This window comes from Dunckerocampus dactyliophorus, chromosome 16 (genome assembly GCF_027744805.1).
Source record: "Dunckerocampus dactyliophorus isolate RoL2022-P2 chromosome 16, RoL_Ddac_1.1, whole genome shotgun sequence".
Taxonomy (NCBI): Eukaryota; Metazoa; Chordata; class Actinopteri; order Syngnathiformes; family Syngnathidae; genus Dunckerocampus; species Dunckerocampus dactyliophorus.
In genome coordinates this window covers 3,503,539-3,524,774 of record NC_072834.1, presented here as the reverse complement: position 1 = coordinate 3,524,774, position 21,236 = coordinate 3,503,539, and the positions used below count along the sequence as shown (strand labels likewise).

Genomic DNA, 21,236 nt, shown 5'->3' with positions numbered 1-21,236 from the left:
TCAAACTCTGGGATATTTTTGGGACCTTGTCTGGTTTCTGTCATAGAAATCCATTTGTCCAGCTTGAGACAAGCCGGAGTTTCCACTTTCTCTCTCGTTATCAACAGTGTAGACTGACTGAGGCTGTGGACGGCAGCAGCACTTGGTGTCTGACTGGGTGCTCTGTGGAAGACTTACCATCCGTGCCTGTCCCTTTTTCAGCACCATATGGAGCATCCAATGTCTAACGCAGTCTGTTCGTTACATCCACTTTCTTGCAATTTTGCAACATACAGTACGTTCACATTAAGATAAATCATAATAAAAATATAGTCAAACCTCAGTTTTCGAAAGCCCAGGTTTTCGTATGTTTGGTTTTCGACCAAATTTTTCTTCGTTATGTGCCACTAAATGCACAAAAATGAGGTGCCGATATCTGCTGTCCGGTTCCTACTGTTTACGTCAGCTCCAGTGCCATTATGACACAGAGTTTTGGTACGCATCCCTGTATAGTATTAGGGTGGTAACGGTACACACCCATCACTGTTGTGCCGCTCATCCTCACAGGGGTCACGATGGTATGCTGGAGCCTATCCCAGCTGACTTGGGCGAGAGGTGGGGTACACCCTGGACTGGTCCCCAGTAAGTCGCAGGGCACATATAGACAAACAACCATTCACACTCACATTCATACCTGTGGGCAATTTAAAGTCGCCAATTAACCTAACATGCATGTTTTTGGAATGTGGGAGGAAACCGGAGTACCCGGAGAAAAACCTCACACGGGGAAAACATGCAAACTCCACACAGAGGTGCCCAAGCGGAGATTGGTGGTGGTAATCTACATCTATATTCACAGCTGCCCTTGTGTAGCCTGACGGAAATGTGGCTGCCAAGCCGCGCCTACGGCCTCTCCGACCACCACCAAACTCACATTCACATTCATACACCAGTGTGGGCAGCACTGGAGGCAAGGCGGGTGAAGTGTCTTGCACGGGGACACAATGGGGTGGACTGGGTGGACGGAGCGAAGGTCGAACCACCAACCTTCCGATTTCTGGACAACCTGTTTCTTCTTCACACTATAGCTAGCCATGAATCTCTCGGTATTTATTTACCGAGTACCCATGTAACACCATAAACACTTCCTGTCCCTCACTTAATACTGTGTGGGAAATCGGTACACCTCTGTCCCGAACTGAAAGTTCCTTCCCAAAAACACCCACAGCATTTCTCATGAATACACTGGCGACTCATTGCCTCTTATTGTGTGGTGAAGACTTAGCCTGTATGGGAGGGTAAATACGCATGGATGATCGCACGTAAGCTCACCAAGGGGGCTTCAACCTCTTCATCCTCGCTGACCACCTCCCACAGTGCCATCTGCTACCCTTTTTCAAAGGAGACCACGGCTCTGTGTCAGCTTGCTGGTTTACGTGTGTGTGTGTGTGTGTGTGTGTGTGTAGACGTGTGCACTGAACCAAACAGCAGCTCTCCCGTATTATACATGAAAACAAAGCTAGCGTCTGATTTATTGATTTCACCTCTTATCGCACAGCACGACCTCGATGACGTCACCCGTCACTCGTAAGCTAACGTGGGCGCCGCTGCTTCCATTTGCTTGCCGGGTAATCAAAGCATGCACTCGCAGATGCGTCTTCCTGAATCCACTTGTGAATATCTGGGATCACTCTTGGATGATGTGTGTTACGGCGATCAGCTGTTTTGCCGGCTGATGCGCGAGCCCGCGCGTGCAGCGGCCCTGTGACGCGTTCGGCAACAGGCTGAACCCTGTTTAGATTAGCGCAGGTTTCTTTAAGAGAGCACTTGGTAGCGCACATCCACTCCCGTATTTAACCAGGTTACTAGAGAGGGGTTTTATACAATTCGGCGTTAGTTCGGCCAGTCAAGTCACATGATCAAAGCCAATTTACTTTCATGGAAAGGTACAGCGGTGAGCGCTCCCGTCTAATCGGCTGGTGCGCGAGCGCGCTAATTACGCAGCTGTGTCAAATTAAGCAGAGTAAAGAGACGCCACTATATAGCAGAACAAAGGTTTTAGTTCCTCCACAGAGCTGTGAGAATACTACCAACAAGAGCTGAACAGACAGCCGGTAAGATCACTTTCTATTTTCTTTGTGGATGTGCGGCACTTGTTGCGCTGCTGTGGCATTGGAATGTGGGGCAAGGTGCTTTGTGTAATGTTGGCTGAGTAAATGGTTGCGTGTGGGGGAAATGAGTCACTTGGTTCACTGCTAGATAATCATTTTATATCAGATATGGATTGTAAATATGTGCCTGTAAAATTTGTGGTTAATTAATTCGGTATTTATTAAGTTGTGTTGGCTTTAATTTGTTCCATTAATTCATTGTTTCCTGTGGTTTAAAAATGTATTTTTATGCATTCACTGAAATAATTCATTTAAAATCTGTTTTAACTTAAAAGGAGAGAATTTAATCTATTTTCATGTACTTGTGTAATGGCTAATATTTAAGGGTTTGATAATTAATTGTGTTGTATTAATTGTTCATTATTGTGGGTTTTGATAATTATTTGATTTGTGAGTACTTGGGTATAAAATGTTAATCATGTGGTGTTTGTCATTTTAAGGTTTTTCACCTACTGAAAAATAAAAGGAAAAAAGGAAACAGTCTGGGCTTATTGAGTGAAGTCCTGCCTAATTGTTCAGCGTTGGTACACCCCTCCAAGTGTGGGGAGCACGGCGAAAAGCAAAAACACTTGACAGTGAAAAACCGCTGCAGCCCGTTGCTGCGTCCAGGCCCCGCCCGCTGCTGCGTCCAAGTCCAGTGTCCCAAAGTTCTCAGTAAAGCCCAAAATGGCCGAGTCAAAATCCCTGCAGCAGCTGAAGAGGGAGAGAACGACTGCCAAACAGCGGTTTACCCGACAAGCAAACGTATTGTTAAAGTCTTGCAAGAAAATGTCGGCAGAAGAACTGGTGGATGCCTTCGGCAAGGTCACACTTGAGGTCGAAAAGGTACTGGAGGCAAATGAGGAGGTGGAGACCTTGACTGAGGAGGTGGAGCTCGAACCTGCTGCTAAAGAGTACATCAATGCAGATGTGAGAAAAACAGCAGAGGACTGTGAACAGAGGCTTGAAGAAGTGGAGGGCACCGTCCAGAGGGTCCTATGGCAAAACTTTGGCTGCTCCGAACTCTCCCTTGCAGTGGAAGCAGCTGAAAAAGAGTGCAAGCGGGTGGTGGCCAACAAACCTAGCCTGAAGCTGGAGGTATACGATCTCATGCTCAGCAACCTTGAGGGGCTGGTGAAGATGGCAAAACAGACCATGCGCCAATGGACGCGGTGGGTCCCAGAAGGAGAGCAGCCTGACTTCCGGCAGCGTGTCAGGAATGTGGAGACTTCGCTGCAAGAGTTAATTTCTGACAAGGCTACCTTGCTGCAGGTGAAGCTGGAAAGCAAGCGGCCCTCTGAGGAGACACCACACCAGTCACCTACCATCAAGCTGAAACCAACGGCACTCCCACAGTTCGACGGCAACAAGCGGAACTTCTACCTCTGGAGGAAAGAGTGGGAGGCACTACAAAGGCAAGGTGAGCCAACTGGCTCCAAGGAGGTCAGGAAAATCCAGCTGTTGGACAGCCTGGAGGACAAAGTAGTGAGGGACCTTCGCCTGTCAACATATGGGACGGCGGATGAAATATTTCGTGTGCTGGGGAATCGGTTTGGAAATAAAACAGCAATAGCCCTGGAAATCATTGAAGAGCTGCAGGCGCTGTCACCAGTAAAAAGTTACCAACCCAGGAAGATTGTCGATTTAATACAGGTCGTGGAAAAGGCCCTGTATGACCTCAGTGAACTAGGAAACACTGGGGCCCTGAAAAATCCACTCGTTACCAAGTCCCTGGAGAGTAAGCTGCCAGACGGCTTAAAGAAGGAGTGGCTGGTCCATGTGTCGGAAGGAGAGGAAGCCTCATCACCTGAGGAGAGGTTTGACATGCTCCTTAAGTTTCTGAGAAGTCAGGAAAAGATTTATGAGCAGCTGGACCAGCTCAGGGATGATGACCCTAGCAGGAGGGAGTCAAGAGTCCCACAAAAACATGCCCGAACAAAAACCACCAACTCCTCAAGCTCCCAAGCATCCTGTGTTGTCTGTGGAGAGAGGGGCCATAGAAAGAGACTCTATTACTGCAAGAAGTTCAAAGCTCTCAAAATAGCAGAGAAAAAGGAAGCAGTTAAAAAAATTGGCGCTTGTGGGAGGTGCCTGGAGGTCCACGATGATGACGCAGAGTGCAAGACCACCTTTCTGTGCAAAAGCGAGGGGTGTAATGATGCTCAAGGCCTGGGTCATCACTACTACCTCTGTCCCAAGGCTACAAGTAAGGGAGATGGGCCAAGGAAGCCAAAGCTCAGTCCAGCAAAAGGGGGATGGAAAAAGTACACAGAGGCCCAGGAAGAGTTCCTGACAAGCCTGCCCCCTGACTCAGCCCAGCGGTGTCGTGATGTCTTCTGCAACTCAGTCTCAAAGACATTCAGTTCAGCCGTATCTGAGAGGAGTTTGCTGGCAGAGAGTGGATTCGAAGAGTTCCCTGTCATAATGATGATCCTGGAAGTTACTGCAAATGCTGGACAGAGGATTGGGACCCTGATTGACTTGGCGTCTGACACGAACTACATCACTCATGCGGCTGCAGGGGAGCTAAACCTGAGGAGTGAGGATGTGACGCTCATAGTCCATGGAGTCGGCGGGATGCAAGTGACAGTGGATACCAAGCGTTACTTCCTGAAGATCCGGGTCACAACTGCAAAGGGAACCCTGAGGTCTCACCAGCTTGTGTGTTACGGACTGGACAGCATTGCAGAGGTCAATCGCCACATACCACCCAAGACACTGCAAAAAATATTCCCGGATGTCCCTCTTCATGAACTGGTCCGTCCTACTAAAATCAAGCTCCTCATCAGCCATAAGGAAGGCCGACTCGTCCCCCAAAAAGTGCGCTCTGTTGGTGACCTTGTCCTGTGGGATGGTCCCCTTGGGAAAGCAGTGGGTGGCTCTCATCCAGATCTCATGGAAGATGTTAAAGTCATAGCCCATGGATCTAGAACCCACTTTGCCCGCTCCATGCGCACAGCAGCTGTTGCATACCAGGAGGTCACTAGCAGGAGCCCAGTTCATCACCTTCAACTCACCCAAGCAGTCACGTCTGCTGCCAACCGAGACTTCATAGACTGGTGGAGGTGGGACAGTATTGGGGCTGCGTGTGAGCCCAGGTGTGGCGGCTGCAGATGTGGAAATTGCCAACCTGGAGGGAAGGAGATGACAATCTCTGAGGAGAGAGAGCTGGAGCAAATAAAGAGTGGACTGACCTACATCAGTGGAGATCGCCACAGCGAGAAACCACACTGGCATGCAAAGTACCCTTGGGTGCAGGATCCAGCAACATTGCCAAACAACAGGAGAGCAGTCGAAGCAGCATTCCTGAGGACTGAAAGGCAGTTGGCAAAGGAGCCAAGATGGAAGGCGGCCTACAGAGCTCAAGTCCATGAGATGGTCGAGCGGAACGCTGCTGTCAAGCTGTCCAAAGAAGAGTTGGCAAGCTGGTCTGGACCTGTATGGTACATCAGCCACTTGATTGCCCCAAACCCCCGCTCTGTGACTACGCCAGTCCGCCTCGTCTGGAACAGTAGCCAGAAATTCAGAGGCCAGAGCCTGAACGACCTGCTCATGAAGGGTCCAGACGTCCTCAATGACATCCGTGCTGTCCTCACCCGGTTTCGTCAAGGTGTCTTCGCAGCACTTGGGGACATCAGTAAAATGTATAATTCTGTATGGCTTGAGGACCGGGAAGTACACCTGCATCGCTTCCTGTGGAGAGACTCTGAGGAAGAGGACGTCCAGGAATACGCCATCACTAGAGTTAACATAGGCGATAAGCCAGCCGGCTGTATCGCTCAAGTTGCCATGCGGGAGACAGCCAACCTGCCAATGTTTCGCCATCTTGAAGGAGAGCGTCGAGTGTTGGAGCAAGACGCTTATGTGGACGACATCTTGACCTCGCATGATGACCTGTGCCAGCTCAAGCAAATAACGACCAATGTTGAGCGCATCCTGAAAGCCGGAGGATTCTACATGAAGCCATGGGTTTACTCCGGCCAAAGTGGGAGGTCAGAGTCAAGGCACTTAAAGAAGGAAGCACCCCCAGTGATGGTCCTCCCAAACCAACTCTCTGAGGAGAACAATAAAGCCCTGGGCCTTGGGTATGATCCTGAGAGCGACAAGCTTCACTTGATGGTAGCTGTGAACTTCTCCAAAAAGAAAAGGAAAATGAGACTCGAAGAAAACCTGTCAAGAGAGGAAGTCAGGGCTCGCGCGCCAGATCCACTCACCCGAAGAGAGCTCCTCAGCCAAGTCTCTGGGCTATACGACCCCCTAGGCCTTGCAACTCCTGTCAAACAAAAGGGAGCCATCTTGGTGAGGAGAGCTTTCCAGGAGGCAAAGGTCAACTACAGTCCAGCAGTAGACACGTGGGATGCGCCTTTGTCTGAGGGCCTCCGTGAAGATGCCATCTGCCTCTTGGAAGACTACGCTGAGCTCAGCCAGGTGAGGTTCATCAGAGCCTTGACGCCACCTGACCCATGTACCAAGCCCTGTGGTATCACCTTCTCTGATGGTAGCGAACGCTCTTATGGTGCCGTATTGTACCTTCGGTGGCAGGTACCAGAAGACGTGACCATACGACTAGTCGAAGCGAAAGCCAGACTGACGCCATTAGATCACAAGGGGGACGCTGTCAAGGCTGAGGTCTGCGGAGCAGTCTATGCAGCTCGTCTGAAAAAGCACTTCCAGAAACAATGCAGCATCCATGTGGAGAAGTGGCACCACCTGGTCGACAGCCAGACAGTCCTTGGAGCCATCCAACGTGAAAACTACGGCTATCAAACATTTTTTGCCAACAGAATTGGGGAGATCCAAGGCAGTACAAATGTCCAAGACTGGTGGTGGATCCCTGGGCCCCTCAATATTGCAGACATTATTTCAAGAGGGGCGAGCCCCAAGGAGCTGGACGAAGGCACAGAGTGGCAGCAGGGTCCTAAGTTCCTAAGTCTCCCAGAGACAGAGTGGCCAGTGAAGTCCGCCAAAGATGTTGCTGTCAAGGCCAAAGAGAACCTCATGCGCATCCAGAGAAAGACGTTTGTTGCTGCCCTGACCCGAGCTGGAGAGAAGGCGGAGCCCAGGCCTGAACTAATCTTAAGCCCCACTGATCTGCACCGGCCTCCTGCCGGAGATGCTGTCACAAGTCTGATGGATATTCAGCGATTCAGCAGCCTAACCAGACTGGAAAAGTCACTCGCACTGGTCTGGAGGGCAGCAAAGAAGTTTTTCGTGGCACAGGAAGATCAAAGTGGGAGGCAGTCCCGTTCAATGGCACAGTCACCGTGGCAGAAAGAGAGGATGCCTTCCGAGACCTCTGTCTAGCGGCACAAGTAGGAGCTACTTTTCCCAGCACCACAACGGACCGGCTGGTCGTGTACAGGGACGAGGCAAGTGGGCTATTGGTATGCGGAGGCAGAATCCAGCATTTCAAAGAAGACGGCTTGGCTGTTCCTCTGATCCCCTTTGACACCTGGCTGGGGACTTTGCTTGCACGCCAGAGTCACCAAGAAGGGCATGAAGGAGTTGCCGGGACTCTACTCAAGATGCGAAAGAGGGCTTGGGTTGTGCAAGCCAGAAGGCTGGCCCAGAAAGCCGTTAACCAGTGCGTCCACTGCAGGAAGGCCAGAGCTCAAGTCTGTCAACAGGTGATGGGTGACCTGCCAGGGGAAAGATCAAGACCTGCTGCGCCATTCCAGTTCATGTCAGTTGACCTGTTTGGACCTTACCTGGTGAAGGACGATGTCAAAAGAAGAGTATCCATGAAGGTCTGGGGGGGTCATCTTCTGCTGTATGGCGAGCCGGGCCCTGCACATAGACCTGGTCAACAGTATGTCCACAGAGAGCTTCCTAATGGCCTACCAAAGATTCATTGCCATCAGAGGCCACCCCCTCAAGGTTTGGTCAGATCCTGGGACCAACTTCATTGGTGCAAAGTCCTTGTTGGGGGATTTGTATGCCTTCCTGAAGAGCCAAGACAGAGCTAGCCTCGAGGAGTATGCAGCGACAAATGGGACGGACTGGACCTGGAAAGTACACCCTGCCGACTCACCACATCGGAATGGAGCTGCTGAAGCTGCCGTGAAGGTTGCCAAGAGAGCTCTTCAAAGTTTGAGCAAGTCGCCTAATCTTACCTTCAGTGAGTTCCTCACAGCCCTCCAAATGGCAGCTAACCTGGCAAACGAGCGCCCTATTGATGCGAGAGTCCAGAGTCGGGAGGACCGCGTGGAGTACGTGACACCAAACTCACTCCTCATGGGCCGAGCCTCTCACAGTGGTGACTCCAAGTCTTTTGATTTCCAGGGCTATCCCTACAAGCGGCTCAGAGAAGTCCAAGTCAACGAGTTCTGGAAAGCATGGTCCCAGCTTGCGGGCCCAAACCTTTTTGTTAGATCAAAATGGCATGCTACAGAAAGAAATGTCTCCGTCGGTGATGTTGTTTGGCTTTGTGATCAAAATGCTTTGCGGGGGCAGTTTAGACTTGGTAGAGTCGTCACTGTAGCTCCCGATTCAAAGGGCGTTGTTAGGGATGTTGAGGTTCTTGTCACTCCAGGCAACTGTGCCTCAGTCCCCCATCAGCAGGCAGTGATCTACTCCACAGCTCTGAGTGACCGGAGAGAGAGGTCTAATGGTGTAGTATTGCGCAGAGATGTCAGGCGGCTTGTAGTTCTTTTACCTGTAGAGGAGCAGTGCCCCTAGTGGGGAAGGTGTTTGGTAAGTTGTTCGCCTTTTCAGTTTTGCAACCTTTCTGACTAAGTCCAGAAAGCTTGAGTGGGAGGTGTTACGGCGATCAGCTGTTTTGCCGGCTGATGCGCGAGCCCGCGCGTGCAGCGGCCCTGTGACGCGTTCGGCAACAGGCTGAACCCTGTTTAGATTAGCGCAGGTTTCTTTAAGAGAGCACTTGGTAGCGCACATCCACTCCCGTATTTAACCAGGTTACTAGAGAGGGGTTTTATACAATTCGGCGTTAGTTCGGCCAGTCAAGTCACATGATCAAAGCCAATTTACTTTCATGGAAAGGTACAGCGGTGAGCGCTCCCGTCTAATCGGCTGGTGCGCGAGCGCGCTAATTACGCAGCTGTGTCAAATTAAGCAGAGTAAAGAGACGCCACTATATAGCAGAACAAAGGTTTTAGTTCCTCCACAGAGCTGTGAGAATACTACCAACAAGAGCTGAACAGACAGCCGGTAAGATCACTTTCTATTTTCTTTGTGGATGTGCGGCACTTGTTGCGCTGCTGTGGCATTGGAATGTGGGGCAAGGTGCTTTGTGTAATGTTGGCTGAGTAAATGGTTGCGTGTGGGGGAAATGAGTCACTTGGTTCACTGCTAGATAATCATTTTATATCAGATATGGATTGTAAATATGTGCCTGTAAAATTTGTGGTTAATTAATTCGGTATTTATTAAGTTGTGTTGGCTTTAATTTGTTCCATTAATTCATTGTTTCCTGTGGTTTAAAAATGTATTTTTATGCATTCACTGAAATAATTCATTTAAAATCTGTTTTAACTTAAAAGGAGAGAATTTAATCTATTTTCATGTACTTGTGTAATGGCTAATATTTAAGGGTTTGATAATTAATTGTGTTGTATTAATTGTTCATTATTGTGGGTTTTGATAATTATTTGATTTGTGAGTACTTGGGTATAAAATGTTAATCATGTGGTGTTTGTCATTTTAAGGTTTTTCACCTACTGAAAAATAAAAGGAAAAAAGGAAACAGTCTGGGCTTATTGAGTGAAGTCCTGCCTAATTGTTCAGCGTTGGTACACCCCTCCAAGTGTGGGGAGCACGGCGAAAAGCAAAAACACTTGACAATGTGTTTGTGTAGGATTTCAATATCACAATTCCTGGCATGCTTTGGTTTATGGTTGGTTATGTGTTATTTATAGACTGTGTACTGTAACGTCCATAAACTTTATGCAATACAGTACCTTTGGTTCCCTGACTGTATTGAAAACCTATTATGGTGTAGCGTTACACCCCTACTAATAACTGCAGTAATCCCTCATTTATTGCCGTTAATTGGTTCCAGACCTCACCATAAGTGCATTTCGTTAAGGAATGTCTGCTCTAGTCCTATCCTGCTGGAGCTATCCTATCTAGTCTTTGAGCATGAACATGAACTGATGAAGAAATCTCTAGCCCTGTCCTACTGAAACTGTCCTATCTAGTCTTTGAACATGAACATGAACTGATGAAGACATCTCTAGTCCTGTCCTACTAAAACTGTCCTATCTAGTCTTTAAACATGAACATGAACTGATGAAGACATCTCTAGTCCTGTCCTACTAAAACTGTCCTCTCTAGTCTTTGAGCATGAACATGAACTGATGAAGACATCTCTAGTCATATCCTACTAGTGCTGTCCTATTCATGCTCTAGTCCTATTCTACTAGAGCTGTCCTATCTAGTCTTTGAGCATGAACATGAACTGATGAAGACATCTTTAGTCGTATACTACTGGTGCTGTCCTATTCATGCTTTAGTCCTATCCTACTAGAGCTGTCCTATCTAGTCTTTGAGCATGAACATGAACTGATGAAGACATCTCTAGTCCTATCCTGCTAGAGCTGTCCTATCTAGTTTTTGAGCATGAACATGAACTGATGAAGACATCTCTAGTCGTATCCTACTAGTGCTGTCCTATTCATGCTCTAGTCCTATTCTACTAGACCTGTCCTATCTAGTCTTTGAGCATTGACATGAACCGATGAAGACATCTTTAGTCAAATACTACTGGTGCTGTCCTAGCCATGCTTTAGTCCTATCCTACTAGAGCTGTCCTATCTAGTCTTTGAGAATAGTCTTAGAAGATGTTTCGCCTTTCAACCGGGCAGGATGAGAGCAGGACAGCTCTCTTAGGATATGACAACAGCTGTCACTCTTCTAACGTAGTGTAATAATAACAAGACAAGACACGTGCCATAATGTACGCTAACCGGAAAATGTACGCAAACCGAGGCAAAACTTTGCTCCAGTTTTCGACGTTATGCAACAAACGCGCTAACCGGGACCAATGTTCACCCTAATTTTGTAAGTATCTGAGCTTACACAAAAACAACCTGAGCATTCCTTGGACCGCTGTGAGCGGCACCAGACGTGCACACTATAGTATCACACCTGTCCACAACCTGAGAACTGAGAACTTCCATTCTGTCATATTTTGTATGAGTGGTTTCAAACAGACGGCAAGTAGGATTCCACAACGTAGCTTACTTTAATGTCAACCTCAGACAAAGCAAGCCATGGTCTCATACAATTAACCATCTGAATTTCATAGAAAAACCCCTAGTTTATCATTTATTTTATTGTTTATATTGTTAATTAGGTAGACTTTAATTTCCTTATTGTGTGAGGTCAATGAATAATACATCATGTATGTGTAATCATACTGTGTTTGCAGTTAGTTGTTTTTTTTTGTGTGATCCTTCCATGTAAAAGCTTGTTTCGTGTCACAGCTGTCACCCTTGAAACATTTCTACGCTTGCCCCGAAGGGAAATGAAATATTTTACATTCATGAAGAAAAGTCATCTCTGCAAAGAGAATTAAATGAACATCAGCAATAAACTCAGTGTCAGCATGCCATTAGATGTTTCATTTGTTTGGAGCAATGCAACCAGAGGGGTGACTAAATTGCCTTTTCTATTTGTTTTGAAGGGTCCTTATAAATCGGCCTATTTCTGTACGAAACATTCTGTTTTGCTTGGACTGCTGTGACACCCCTTCATGCTAATAAGCATCTTGCTGGTCCTGGCTGCATGGATGTGAATCTTGGTCCAAATGCAGGGTGAGACATGAGTTTTTTGCAGTCCCAGATTAAATCATTGACTGAAATTTGGATTGTCCGGAGTGTCTGGGTTCATGTGTCAACCTTGTACTCTGGTTTCATCCCGTCCTGTGATGTCCTGTGATTGATGAATCCGTTTTGTATATTATTATTATCATTATTAGACTGCCTATTGTCTTGTTCTGCGTGTAAGAAACTTCCAAGGGTAGTGATGTGCGATACTACTGATTTTCTTTCCGATACTGAGTAAAATTAAGGTTGGTATCAATACTGCCATAAGTGTAATTTCCACAAAGTAGGATTCCTCCTTTATGAATGGAATATTTTTGTAGTTATGGCCTAGAAAACCTGTTCACGATCTTCTAAATACATGTTTTAACATTATTAGAGCCATCTAGACACGACATAAGACCCCTGTAGTCACCTTTACATTTATATTACCCAACATAGTAGATATAATCGGAGAAAATAACCCATTGTAGGGGAGCAGAATCGGTGGCGGACAGGAAGTGATGTTGAGTTTTAGCATGTCGTGGGCTATGGCCGCAACAGTACCCCTATTATTATTATTATCATGATGATGATGATTATTATTAGTAGTAGTATTGTGCCTGTTGTGTAGTGATGTGTCGGTTGTGAACGAATCGGCTCTAAGAAATGAGCGAAAATGCTTAATTTGGGCCAAAAATATGTACAATTTGCTTAAGTATGCATATTTTTTTTACTAACAATAGACCGTAGTCTAGTCAACCACAAACAGCGATAGAGTGAGGGAGCGATGTTTGAGGGTAGACTGTATTTCAAATCATAAAGAGTAAGAGACATCAGGGTAATTTAATTATTCATCTTAAAATCTGAATTATACTGAAAATGGTGTTTTAAAAAAGAATAAAAAGAAATGAAAAAGTCAAATAATAACATCAGTAGAGTGAAGTATGAATGATTAAGAACCACTATAAGAATGGAAACTAATTTACAATTCACAGATGGCTCAGTTCACCATCGGCCATCAGACTGACTGGCTGAGCAGTGTGTCGCTGTGCTTACGCATTACGCATTACGCATTACACACTTACCCAGGAGGACGAAAAAGCATCACAATAATTAGTTGCCTTCCACTGTGTTCCTGTAGATGATATACATGACCTCAAATGACTTATATTACAATATTTTGATTTGAGAATCGATTTTAAGAGCATAAAGATGTGGTATCGGCGGTATCGGACATTACTGTCCAATGGCCTTACCTCATAGGAGGTCTCGGAAGGATAGTTGAAGGGGGGTACTGTCTTGATAGAAATGAATAGACAGACTGAAAATAATCCATCAGGTTCACGTCGCAGTACTTTTACGAACATAGGAAAGACAAGTCAAAAGAAAAGTCAATGAATTAATGGGATCACCAGGTAGAACCAGGGCAGTGGAGCCAACTCAACCTGGCTGCTGAGGCTCACTCAGCTTGCTGGTATCGGATAAAATTGTCATATATTTTCCTAGTTTTGGATATCTTCCTAAATAACCTCTCCTGTCTGCATTGGGGTCCGAACCCGGCACAGTAATATCAGAAGTGAGTCTTCCAAGAGAGCTGATGGGGTAAGTCTTCACCCTGCAAAATGCCAACAGGCCCATCTGGTATTTAGAAAGCTGTGCATCCATGTTGTGGTTGCAGTCACAATCCTGCAATGTGTTCGGTTGCTGTGGGAACCTCCAAGTGGAAACTGGCTAGTGTGAGAGGAATGACAAATGGTTTGCCCGAGGAGGGAAAGCAGCAGAAGGCTTTGCTCATGTGCAGGCTGGTGGCGCACAAGACTTGGTTTTGATACGATGACGACACCGCGGTGCCATGCTTCATCTTGCTGACAGTGGCCAGTGCCCCTCAAGGTGACACAGAGACCTCAGTTGAAGAAACTTGAAATTCAAATACAGTAATCCCTCGTTTACCGCTGTTAATTGGCTCCAGACCCGGTCGTGATAAGTGAATTTCCACGAAATAGGATTCTTTCTTAATAAAGTAGGATCCCTGCGTTATAAATGGAATATTTTTGTGGTTATGACATAGAAAACCTGTTCTCAACCTTCTAAATATGCTTTTTAACATTATTAGAGCCCTCTAGGCATGAAGTAACACCCCTATATTTCCCTTTAGACTTGAATTACCAATATAGTAGACATAATCAGAGAAAATAAGCCATTTAAGACATACAGGTAATTGAAACGCATGCTCATGTGCTTTGCAACAAGTGTGTTCCGTTTGCTTGGAGGGCAGGAAGTGACGTTTGCTGTTGTGGTTTTACTAACCTGGTAACTCCAGCCACACATAAAAGACGTGTATTTTTGTTTTTGTTTTGGTAAAGCTGCAGGTTATCACAGTTAAACAACAGGAATAAAGTATTTGAACGCATCCCCGCTTTGTCACAAATTTCTCACATCCAATTTGTCACTTCCACTTTGCCACGCTGTCAGAATCCACCGCCTCAAGCGGCCGAAATGTGTTTTCTTTGCAGGGTGGCTGGGCTCTCCCTTGGAGAGAGAACCTCGGAGTGGAACCGTTGCTCCTCCGCATTGAGAGGAGCCAGATGAGGTGGCTCCCAGATGCCTCCCTGGGGAGGCGTTCAGGGCACGTTCGACCGGTAGTAGGTCTCGGGGAACACCCAGGACCCGTCGGAGAGACTATGTCTCTCAACTGGCCTGGAAACACCTCGGGATCCGCCGGGAGGAGCTGGACGAAGTATCTGGGGAAAAAGAAGTCTGGGCTTCCCTGCTTTGGCTGCTGCCCCAGCGACCCGACCTCGGATAAGCGGAAGAAGATGGATGGGATTGATATACAAACGAAAAGAGATAAGCAGCAGCCCTAGAAAAACACCCACCATATTCCCTAATTTTCAAACGCAAATGTTGGAGGAAGTGTCAGTGTCACTTCTATTGCAAATCTGGAATCGGAGGAGTATGTCAATGTTAAGCTAGCAGGAGGGTTGGGGGGGGGGCTGCTCTCTCTGCTCCCAATGGAATAAAAAACAGAGGCAAGAAAAGAAAGACATCCGCATACAATACAGGCTTGGGGTCGACTGCCTTTTTAGACAATGAACTAGAGAGGTAGTGCTGCTGTAAGTGCTGGAAGTAAATCTGAGAATTCAATACATCTCAAGCCACTTCTATTATTCAAAAGACACAAGGAACACAATGAAAACAAGAGGCAGTGTCGTGTGTGTGCATGCGCCTGTGTGTGTGTGTGTGTTGTAAAGTTGTATTTCTTTCCATCAAGCTCACACACACTAGAACGCTTGATGCATTTGGTGCATAATTTAGCTGTGTTGTATCTGTCTGTGCTCCGGGGGACGTAACATTGTTCCACGGAAATAAGTGAACTGCATGAAGTACATGTGCCGCTATGTTACTTGCAGCGTACCTGTTCCCACAACTCCACTCAAAATAGAGCTCTCCCATGAAGGCAGCATATTGTTGTTCATGTACAACTACTGTACGTGCACTGTAGAGAAGCTGCAAATTATTTAGGGCGCAGTGGAATCGCCAAAAGAAAATGCCCTAAAGGCTATACCATTTGGAATTCAACCTCAATTTTGGGTAAAATATTCCTTAAACCGTAAGAACCCATTGGTTTAGTTAGATTTCACACTTTGTTCGATGGTCCTTGAACTCACCGTGGGGTTGTTGAGACACGCAAATGAAATTTATATACAACTTCTACATCGTGACTCTGATTCCATCTGTTCATCGATCATCCTACTATACTGACTATGGGGGTGTGGGTTCATGTCCAGGGGGCTCCAGTGTTGCCAACTTGATGACTTTCTCAGTAAATCTGATGACTTTCCAAACCCCTTTGCCAACTTATTTTCTGGTGGCAAATCTAGCGACTCTTTCTGGCGTCTTTGGAGACTTAAAAGTGAAAGCACGTACTGTTCTTTTTGCTCTCACTAGGCTTCGAGGTCCGCCCAGCCCCAAAGCAGTCACTAGCGGTCAGCACAGTCAGCTCCCGAGGCACGCTGAGAACGTAGTGGACCTCTGCCCCCCTCCGTATTGAAGTGCAAATGAATCACGCACGCTTGAGGCAGAATGCCGCCAGCTGTGCCAGATGTGATTAGTACGCTTCGAGACTTTGAGAAGGATAGTCTGAGTATTTTGCTTTGTTTGTTTTTGTTGCACGATTGTCTAATTTTTCCCGTTGTGGTCGTGTTGAGAAACATAATTGCTGACCGCCGATGGCGGTGACGCCTGCATCTGCACTCCAGACTCTGACCTTTAGCTGTCTTCCTTTTGCACGACAACAACCAGGGGGCGGTTCACAATTCACACCATTGTAAGATGAATCTTTTTAAATTCTGTCCGAATATCCCAAATATCTTATTGGCACTTTTAAAGCGTGATAACAGATTGCATATGGTTCCACGCACAAGACAAAGTACAAATACTGTGTCATTCATGCGCTCGTCGTTGAAGTGCGGTCCCAGGTAGAAGTGTGTTTGTTCCCAGTGAAGGATTATCTTGGCATGACAGCAAAAACAGACAAGGCTGGAATTTCAGTTCCATTGGGATGCTATCACATATTGCCATCTGGCTGGTTGATCCATGTATAAAGACTTTCAGTACACTAACCATTCAAGCTGTGCTATGAATAACAAATGCCCGTATACTGTACAGTACATCATTGCTTGCAATTAAACTCCATCATCGGTTGGTTATTGTCTAACAATATGTAGGGTATAAAGTTTTAAAAAGACACATTCTGTATTACAAATACTATAGTTGCATGTTTTGAAATCTGATATTTCAATATGGAACCTTCCCTAAAGACATGTACCAATTTCCCGGAAGTTAAACATTAAATGTGAAGGACAGGAAGTTTCATGCCGCCATCAGTAAGAAATACAGTGCAGCCCAGCCTTTGGCTTCCGGGGGTCATAGCTCGCGACAGTGCCAAACAGAAGCCAGAGCTTGAAAACCTTCTGCACCCCCCGTAACCAACGGCATACGTAGAGCATCGTGAGTACAAATTCAATGCAACCAACATACGTTTACAGTGAGTGCTCAGTCTAAAGCCATTGTGTAAATAGCAAACAGTACATCAACGGGAAGCAGATGAAACAGATTTAAGCTCAACAAAGAATAATCACATTCGTATTGACCCTGCCTTGAAATCCTTGATACGCACACACACATGCACACGCAAGCTTTTCCAATAGGACAATTCTTCCCCAGAGCGCATAAAAGCCCTTTTGGTCTAATTCTAGTTCCCTTTGGCAAAAAGAAAAAATAGCACTACAGAAACACATATTTGTCATCGCTTTGTGATGCATTCCTACTGACTTTGTAGCTTATTTCCAGTCATTACTTCAAAAACACAAAGACGTATTAGGGCCACACTGAAAGGAAATTCGACCATGTTCCTCGAGGAATCCTGCGGGCGGTACTCCGGGAGTATGGGGTGTACGTACTCCGCCAGGGCTGCCCTTTGTCACCGATTTTGTTAATTACTTTTACGGACAGAATTTTGGTGTTCACACACTTGCCTCTCTCAGGACTAGAGTCTTCCCACAGGCGGACGAATTAGAGTTCATTTTAACAGGACCCGCTAGTATTACACCCTGCCTCGTCCTGCAACGTAACACCCGCACTGGTTATGTTTGTAGTCAGACAATGATATCAATTTGGCAAAATGTACCTCCTAACGTTAGCTACCATTGATGGTAACAACACCATGTCTGCAAATTGTTGATTGCCTTCCTGAGACTGTTTGTGTACGCGCCAGCGATACGTGCGTGGATTCAGACAGCCATGAACGGCAGTTATTTTATTTGGGCCGAACAAAAATGTTTGACAATTTTTACGCACTTTATTTTGTAATTGTTAAAATTTTTATTTATTTTTTTGTACAACCCACTTCTTTTAAACCACTTGTTGTTATATTTTTGGGGTTTAAAGCAAGCTACATATAGTCCCATTTATTTTGTTTACAGTATGCAGAGGGCCAATTAAAAATGAGCCAAAAACAAGCCAAAAATGACTCCCGGGTCGCACTTTGGACACCACTGACTGCGCTAAACTATCGGAACAAAATATTGACATCTTATCTTCATGTTACAGGTGACAATTAGTGACGGGTTGTTCACAAACAAGAGCGAAGTGAACGAGACAACATTTTTTCTTACCTGTTTTTCTGTAGAAGCTGCACGTGATTGGTCAAAATGTGTGGCGCAGTATGTGGGAGGGAGGCGTTACACACACACACCACAGCCCTGAGCACACAAACAAGAGGGAGACGAGAGAGTTTTGAATCTTAAACACTTCAAGCTGGAGTAAAATGTGCAGCAGGAAACAAAAATTCGGGGACTTTGTGTTTCTGAATACCGATACTTCTTTTTCTTTTAGATCCTAATTTATATTTGACTGTGTAATGTTTTGTTAATGATGTAATGTAAGTAGTTGTAAATTTACAAACAATACAATCAGTTTTTTTGTCTAATTGACACAGGTCTTAGCTTTTGTGTTCCATGTTGCGCATATAAATAAAGCAAAAATAAATTCATTCTACACATATTTTGGTAACAAATAAATTTAAGCAACAAAAAAAAATCTGAGTCCTCTGCTGTTTTTTTTTATTGGCCCTCGGCACATAAAGTATAAAAAAGTCTTTGCATATGTTCATGGGTTGGTTTAAAAATCCATAGAATTTTCAGTTTACCGCCCTTGGTGGAAAAAGTTTGGACACCCCTGATGTCAAGGGCCAACAAAAACGAGCCCCTGGCCCGCACTGTGGACAACTCTGCTCTGATGCAAATGCAAGGCATCACAAGGCCACAGTCGTTAAAAAAAGCCTCCCCCGCCCAACTATAAATTGTTGCCAACGTGAGTGATGCTTTGGGTAGCTATGGAAACCTAATATAATTCCCTCCCACCCTGTTCTCTCCCTGGCTCTCTCTCTCTCTCTCTCTCTCTCTCTCTCTCATGTCGCGCGAGCCCACACCAAATCTCTTTAGGCTACTTTGCGCATGTACTGCCGCTCACAGCCAGCATTGCATCGACTCCAAGATGGCGAAAGCACGTCTGGTGTGCCTCCTGACTCTCCTCTCAACTCACTGTAAGTACAACACGAAAACCCAAACCGGAATGCTCACACTGCGCCTCTTTCTCAGTGCGAAAACACTCCCGTTAAGTACAGTTCACTTCTGCCGCTGTTTGGTCGCCATTTCTGTTCGCAAATTGATTCCGTCTTTGAAGTCAGGTCCGTTTCAAGCTAAAACTCAACCTGGACAGACAGCAATCTGGTGAGGTGTGAATTTGTGTCAAAAACATGCCAGATACAGTCGCCATTTTAACTTACTATTGCGGCAAGACCGCGGGTCGAGCGCTTTTTAGCAGCTTTTGTGTAGTTCATCAAAGCCGTCGTTTTGAGTGACCCGTGGAAAAAGTTTCTCAAGTTGAAAAGGACGGCTTGTGAATTAAAGATGGTTTGCGGACGTGCCGTTAACTATTTAGCGTGGCGGTGTTGGAAGTAGTGATGCGAGATAACGGTTTCTCCAGCGGGAGAATAAACGCAGGCTGACCGCGGGAGGAGCTAGTCCGGCCGTGTCCTCTGCCCCCCCGCCGCTCCCCTCTCTTCTACCCCGCCTTGCCTATGGAGCCTTTCAAACTACACCAGACATGATTAGCCCCGTTATCGCCATTTTATCAGCGCACGTCTGGGAGTGACGAGCACACTACACACCTGTGGAAGCCAGCCGAGTTTTTCATTTTGACATCCATTAGACAAACTCGGCGATGGCAAAGATTGAAGGAAAATATGAACCTCGACGATGACTTACCGTTCCAGAATCCACTTGTTGCTGTGTCATGCAGCCAGTGTGGAAATCAGGGTTGCTTTTTGTCTTTGGCTACGTTCACACTGCAGGTCAATTACCATCTTTTTGGTCATATGTGATCTGTACCTGTTTTTTTATGTCAGTGTGACCCGTACAATTTGCATATATCGAACCTATACGTCATCCGGGAAAAGTTCAGCCGAAAATTATTTTTAAAAAAGTGTCAGTGAGGCGGCTCCTGCCACCCACACGCTTTTTGGAACAGACGTCGCAGCAAGTTCTACACAAACTGCACAAAATCCTTGAAACTGCCCACAAACACGCTACGAGAGCACACACAGCAGCAATCTTTTCTTCCGTAAACACACGCATGCACGTCACTTCCCGGACGCTTTTTTCATAGTGTGAACTAAGGCTGCAACTAACAATTATTTTAATAACCAATTTATCAGTTGATTGTTATTTTTTTGACTAATCGATAATGTAATCGATAAATTCCTCCATCCATCCATCCATTTTCTTTGCCGCTTATCCTAATTAGGGTCGCTGCAGCCTATCCCAGCTGACTTCGGGCGAGAGGCTTTACCATCAATGGATTGATTAATTGTTGCAGCTCTAATGTGAATGACCACGTAAAAAATCTGATTTTAATAAAAAAAATCCGAGCTGGGCATCATCCCCCTTAATGTGAACGTAACCTTTTAGTCTGTTTTAAGATCACCAGGACTAGGTCTAGATGCGGCAACAAGATAAGGAGTGTTTTGTCTTGCAGCAACACAGTCACCAAATGTAATAAAATGGTTTCACATTAGGGGCGTACCGGTGCATGTATTCATAGTCGGCTATTTCTGTATGGAACGTTCAGTTCAGTTCCCACGCGGTACATACACACAGATGTAACATACAAAGTACATCAACATGGCCCCTGCATTCTTCAATTTTTCTGTATGCTATATCTTTATTTTCATTTTTTATTTGAGACTTTATTGGCGTTTAATAAGCACTTTTCCCAGTTCCCTTACGGTACCCAAAATGAACCAAGGTATGCACCACACCATACATTCAAGGTTGTATTTAGCCATTGGGGGCCCCAAGGCAAACCCAGTCATTGGGGCCCTCGACATCCTCCTTATTTTTTATTTTAATTTAATTTTTTTTTTACAGAATGTGCTTAGGTAATTTGGACCACTTTTTCCTAGTTTTGAAATCTGTTCCAGTTATCTGTCAGCTTAAGTTGTTAGTTACATAGCCATGTTTACTTACCTCCCGAAAAATATTATTTATCATCTACAAACAAGTGTGAGTATGACAAAATTCTCCTATTCCCTGAGCTAGGTGAAGTCCTTAAAATCCTCCTGGGGGATTATTATTCCCTAGGCCTGTCGCGATAACAAATTTTGCTGGTCGATAGTTGTGCTACAAATTATCGTCGCTAAGCGATTTTATTGATAAAATTTTTTAAGACCATTTTTTCATTAATTGTCATGAGGTGTACTTCACATTTGAGCCACTAGATG

General features: G+C 45.7%; 3 protein-coding genes across 4 annotated transcripts in view; 2 read left to right on the top strand and 1 right to left on the bottom strand.

Moving 5' to 3' along the window:
* Positions 1 to 20,071, bottom strand: part of LOC129169153 (vacuolar protein sorting-associated protein 26B-like) — a 42,758-nt gene extending 22,687 nt beyond the window's left edge. The window contains exons 1-2 of one of the 2 annotated variants that reach the window (XM_054755284.1): positions 19,723 to 20,071; positions 18,070 to 18,156 (exon numbers count right to left, since the gene is read on the bottom strand). The gene's annotated coding sequence lies outside the window, so the exon portion shown is untranslated. Of the gene's footprint in view, positions 1 to 18,069; positions 18,157 to 19,241; positions 19,474 to 19,722 lie in introns of those variants that run through there. The other variant, XM_054755285.1, reaches the window with a different exon arrangement.
* LOC129169152 (uncharacterized) lies at positions 1,655 to 7,433 on the top strand. Its single transcript, XM_054755281.1, has 2 exons — positions 1,655 to 2,093; positions 2,591 to 7,433. The coding sequence occupies exon 2, from the start codon at positions 2,817 to 2,819 to the stop codon at positions 7,431 to 7,433; it is 4,617 nt and encodes a 1,538-aa protein (XP_054611256.1). The 5' UTR covers positions 1,655 to 2,093; positions 2,591 to 2,816.
* The window catches only part of LOC129169155 (junctional adhesion molecule 3B-like), a 47,987-nt gene continuing 45,601 nt past the window's right edge, over positions 18,851 to 21,236 (top strand). Inside the window, exon 1 of the mRNA XM_054755286.1 lies at positions 18,851 to 18,998. Coding sequence (XP_054611261.1) covers positions 18,866 to 18,998 — 133 coding nt within the window. The 5' untranslated portion in view covers positions 18,851 to 18,865. The remainder of the gene's footprint in view (positions 18,999 to 21,236) is intronic.

What these genes read in the sequence shown, in the direction of transcription:
- LOC129169152 (XM_054755281.1), top strand. Translation starts at nt 2,817, where the DNA reads ATGGCCGAGTCAAAATCCCTGCAGCAGCTGAAGAGGGAGAGAACGACT.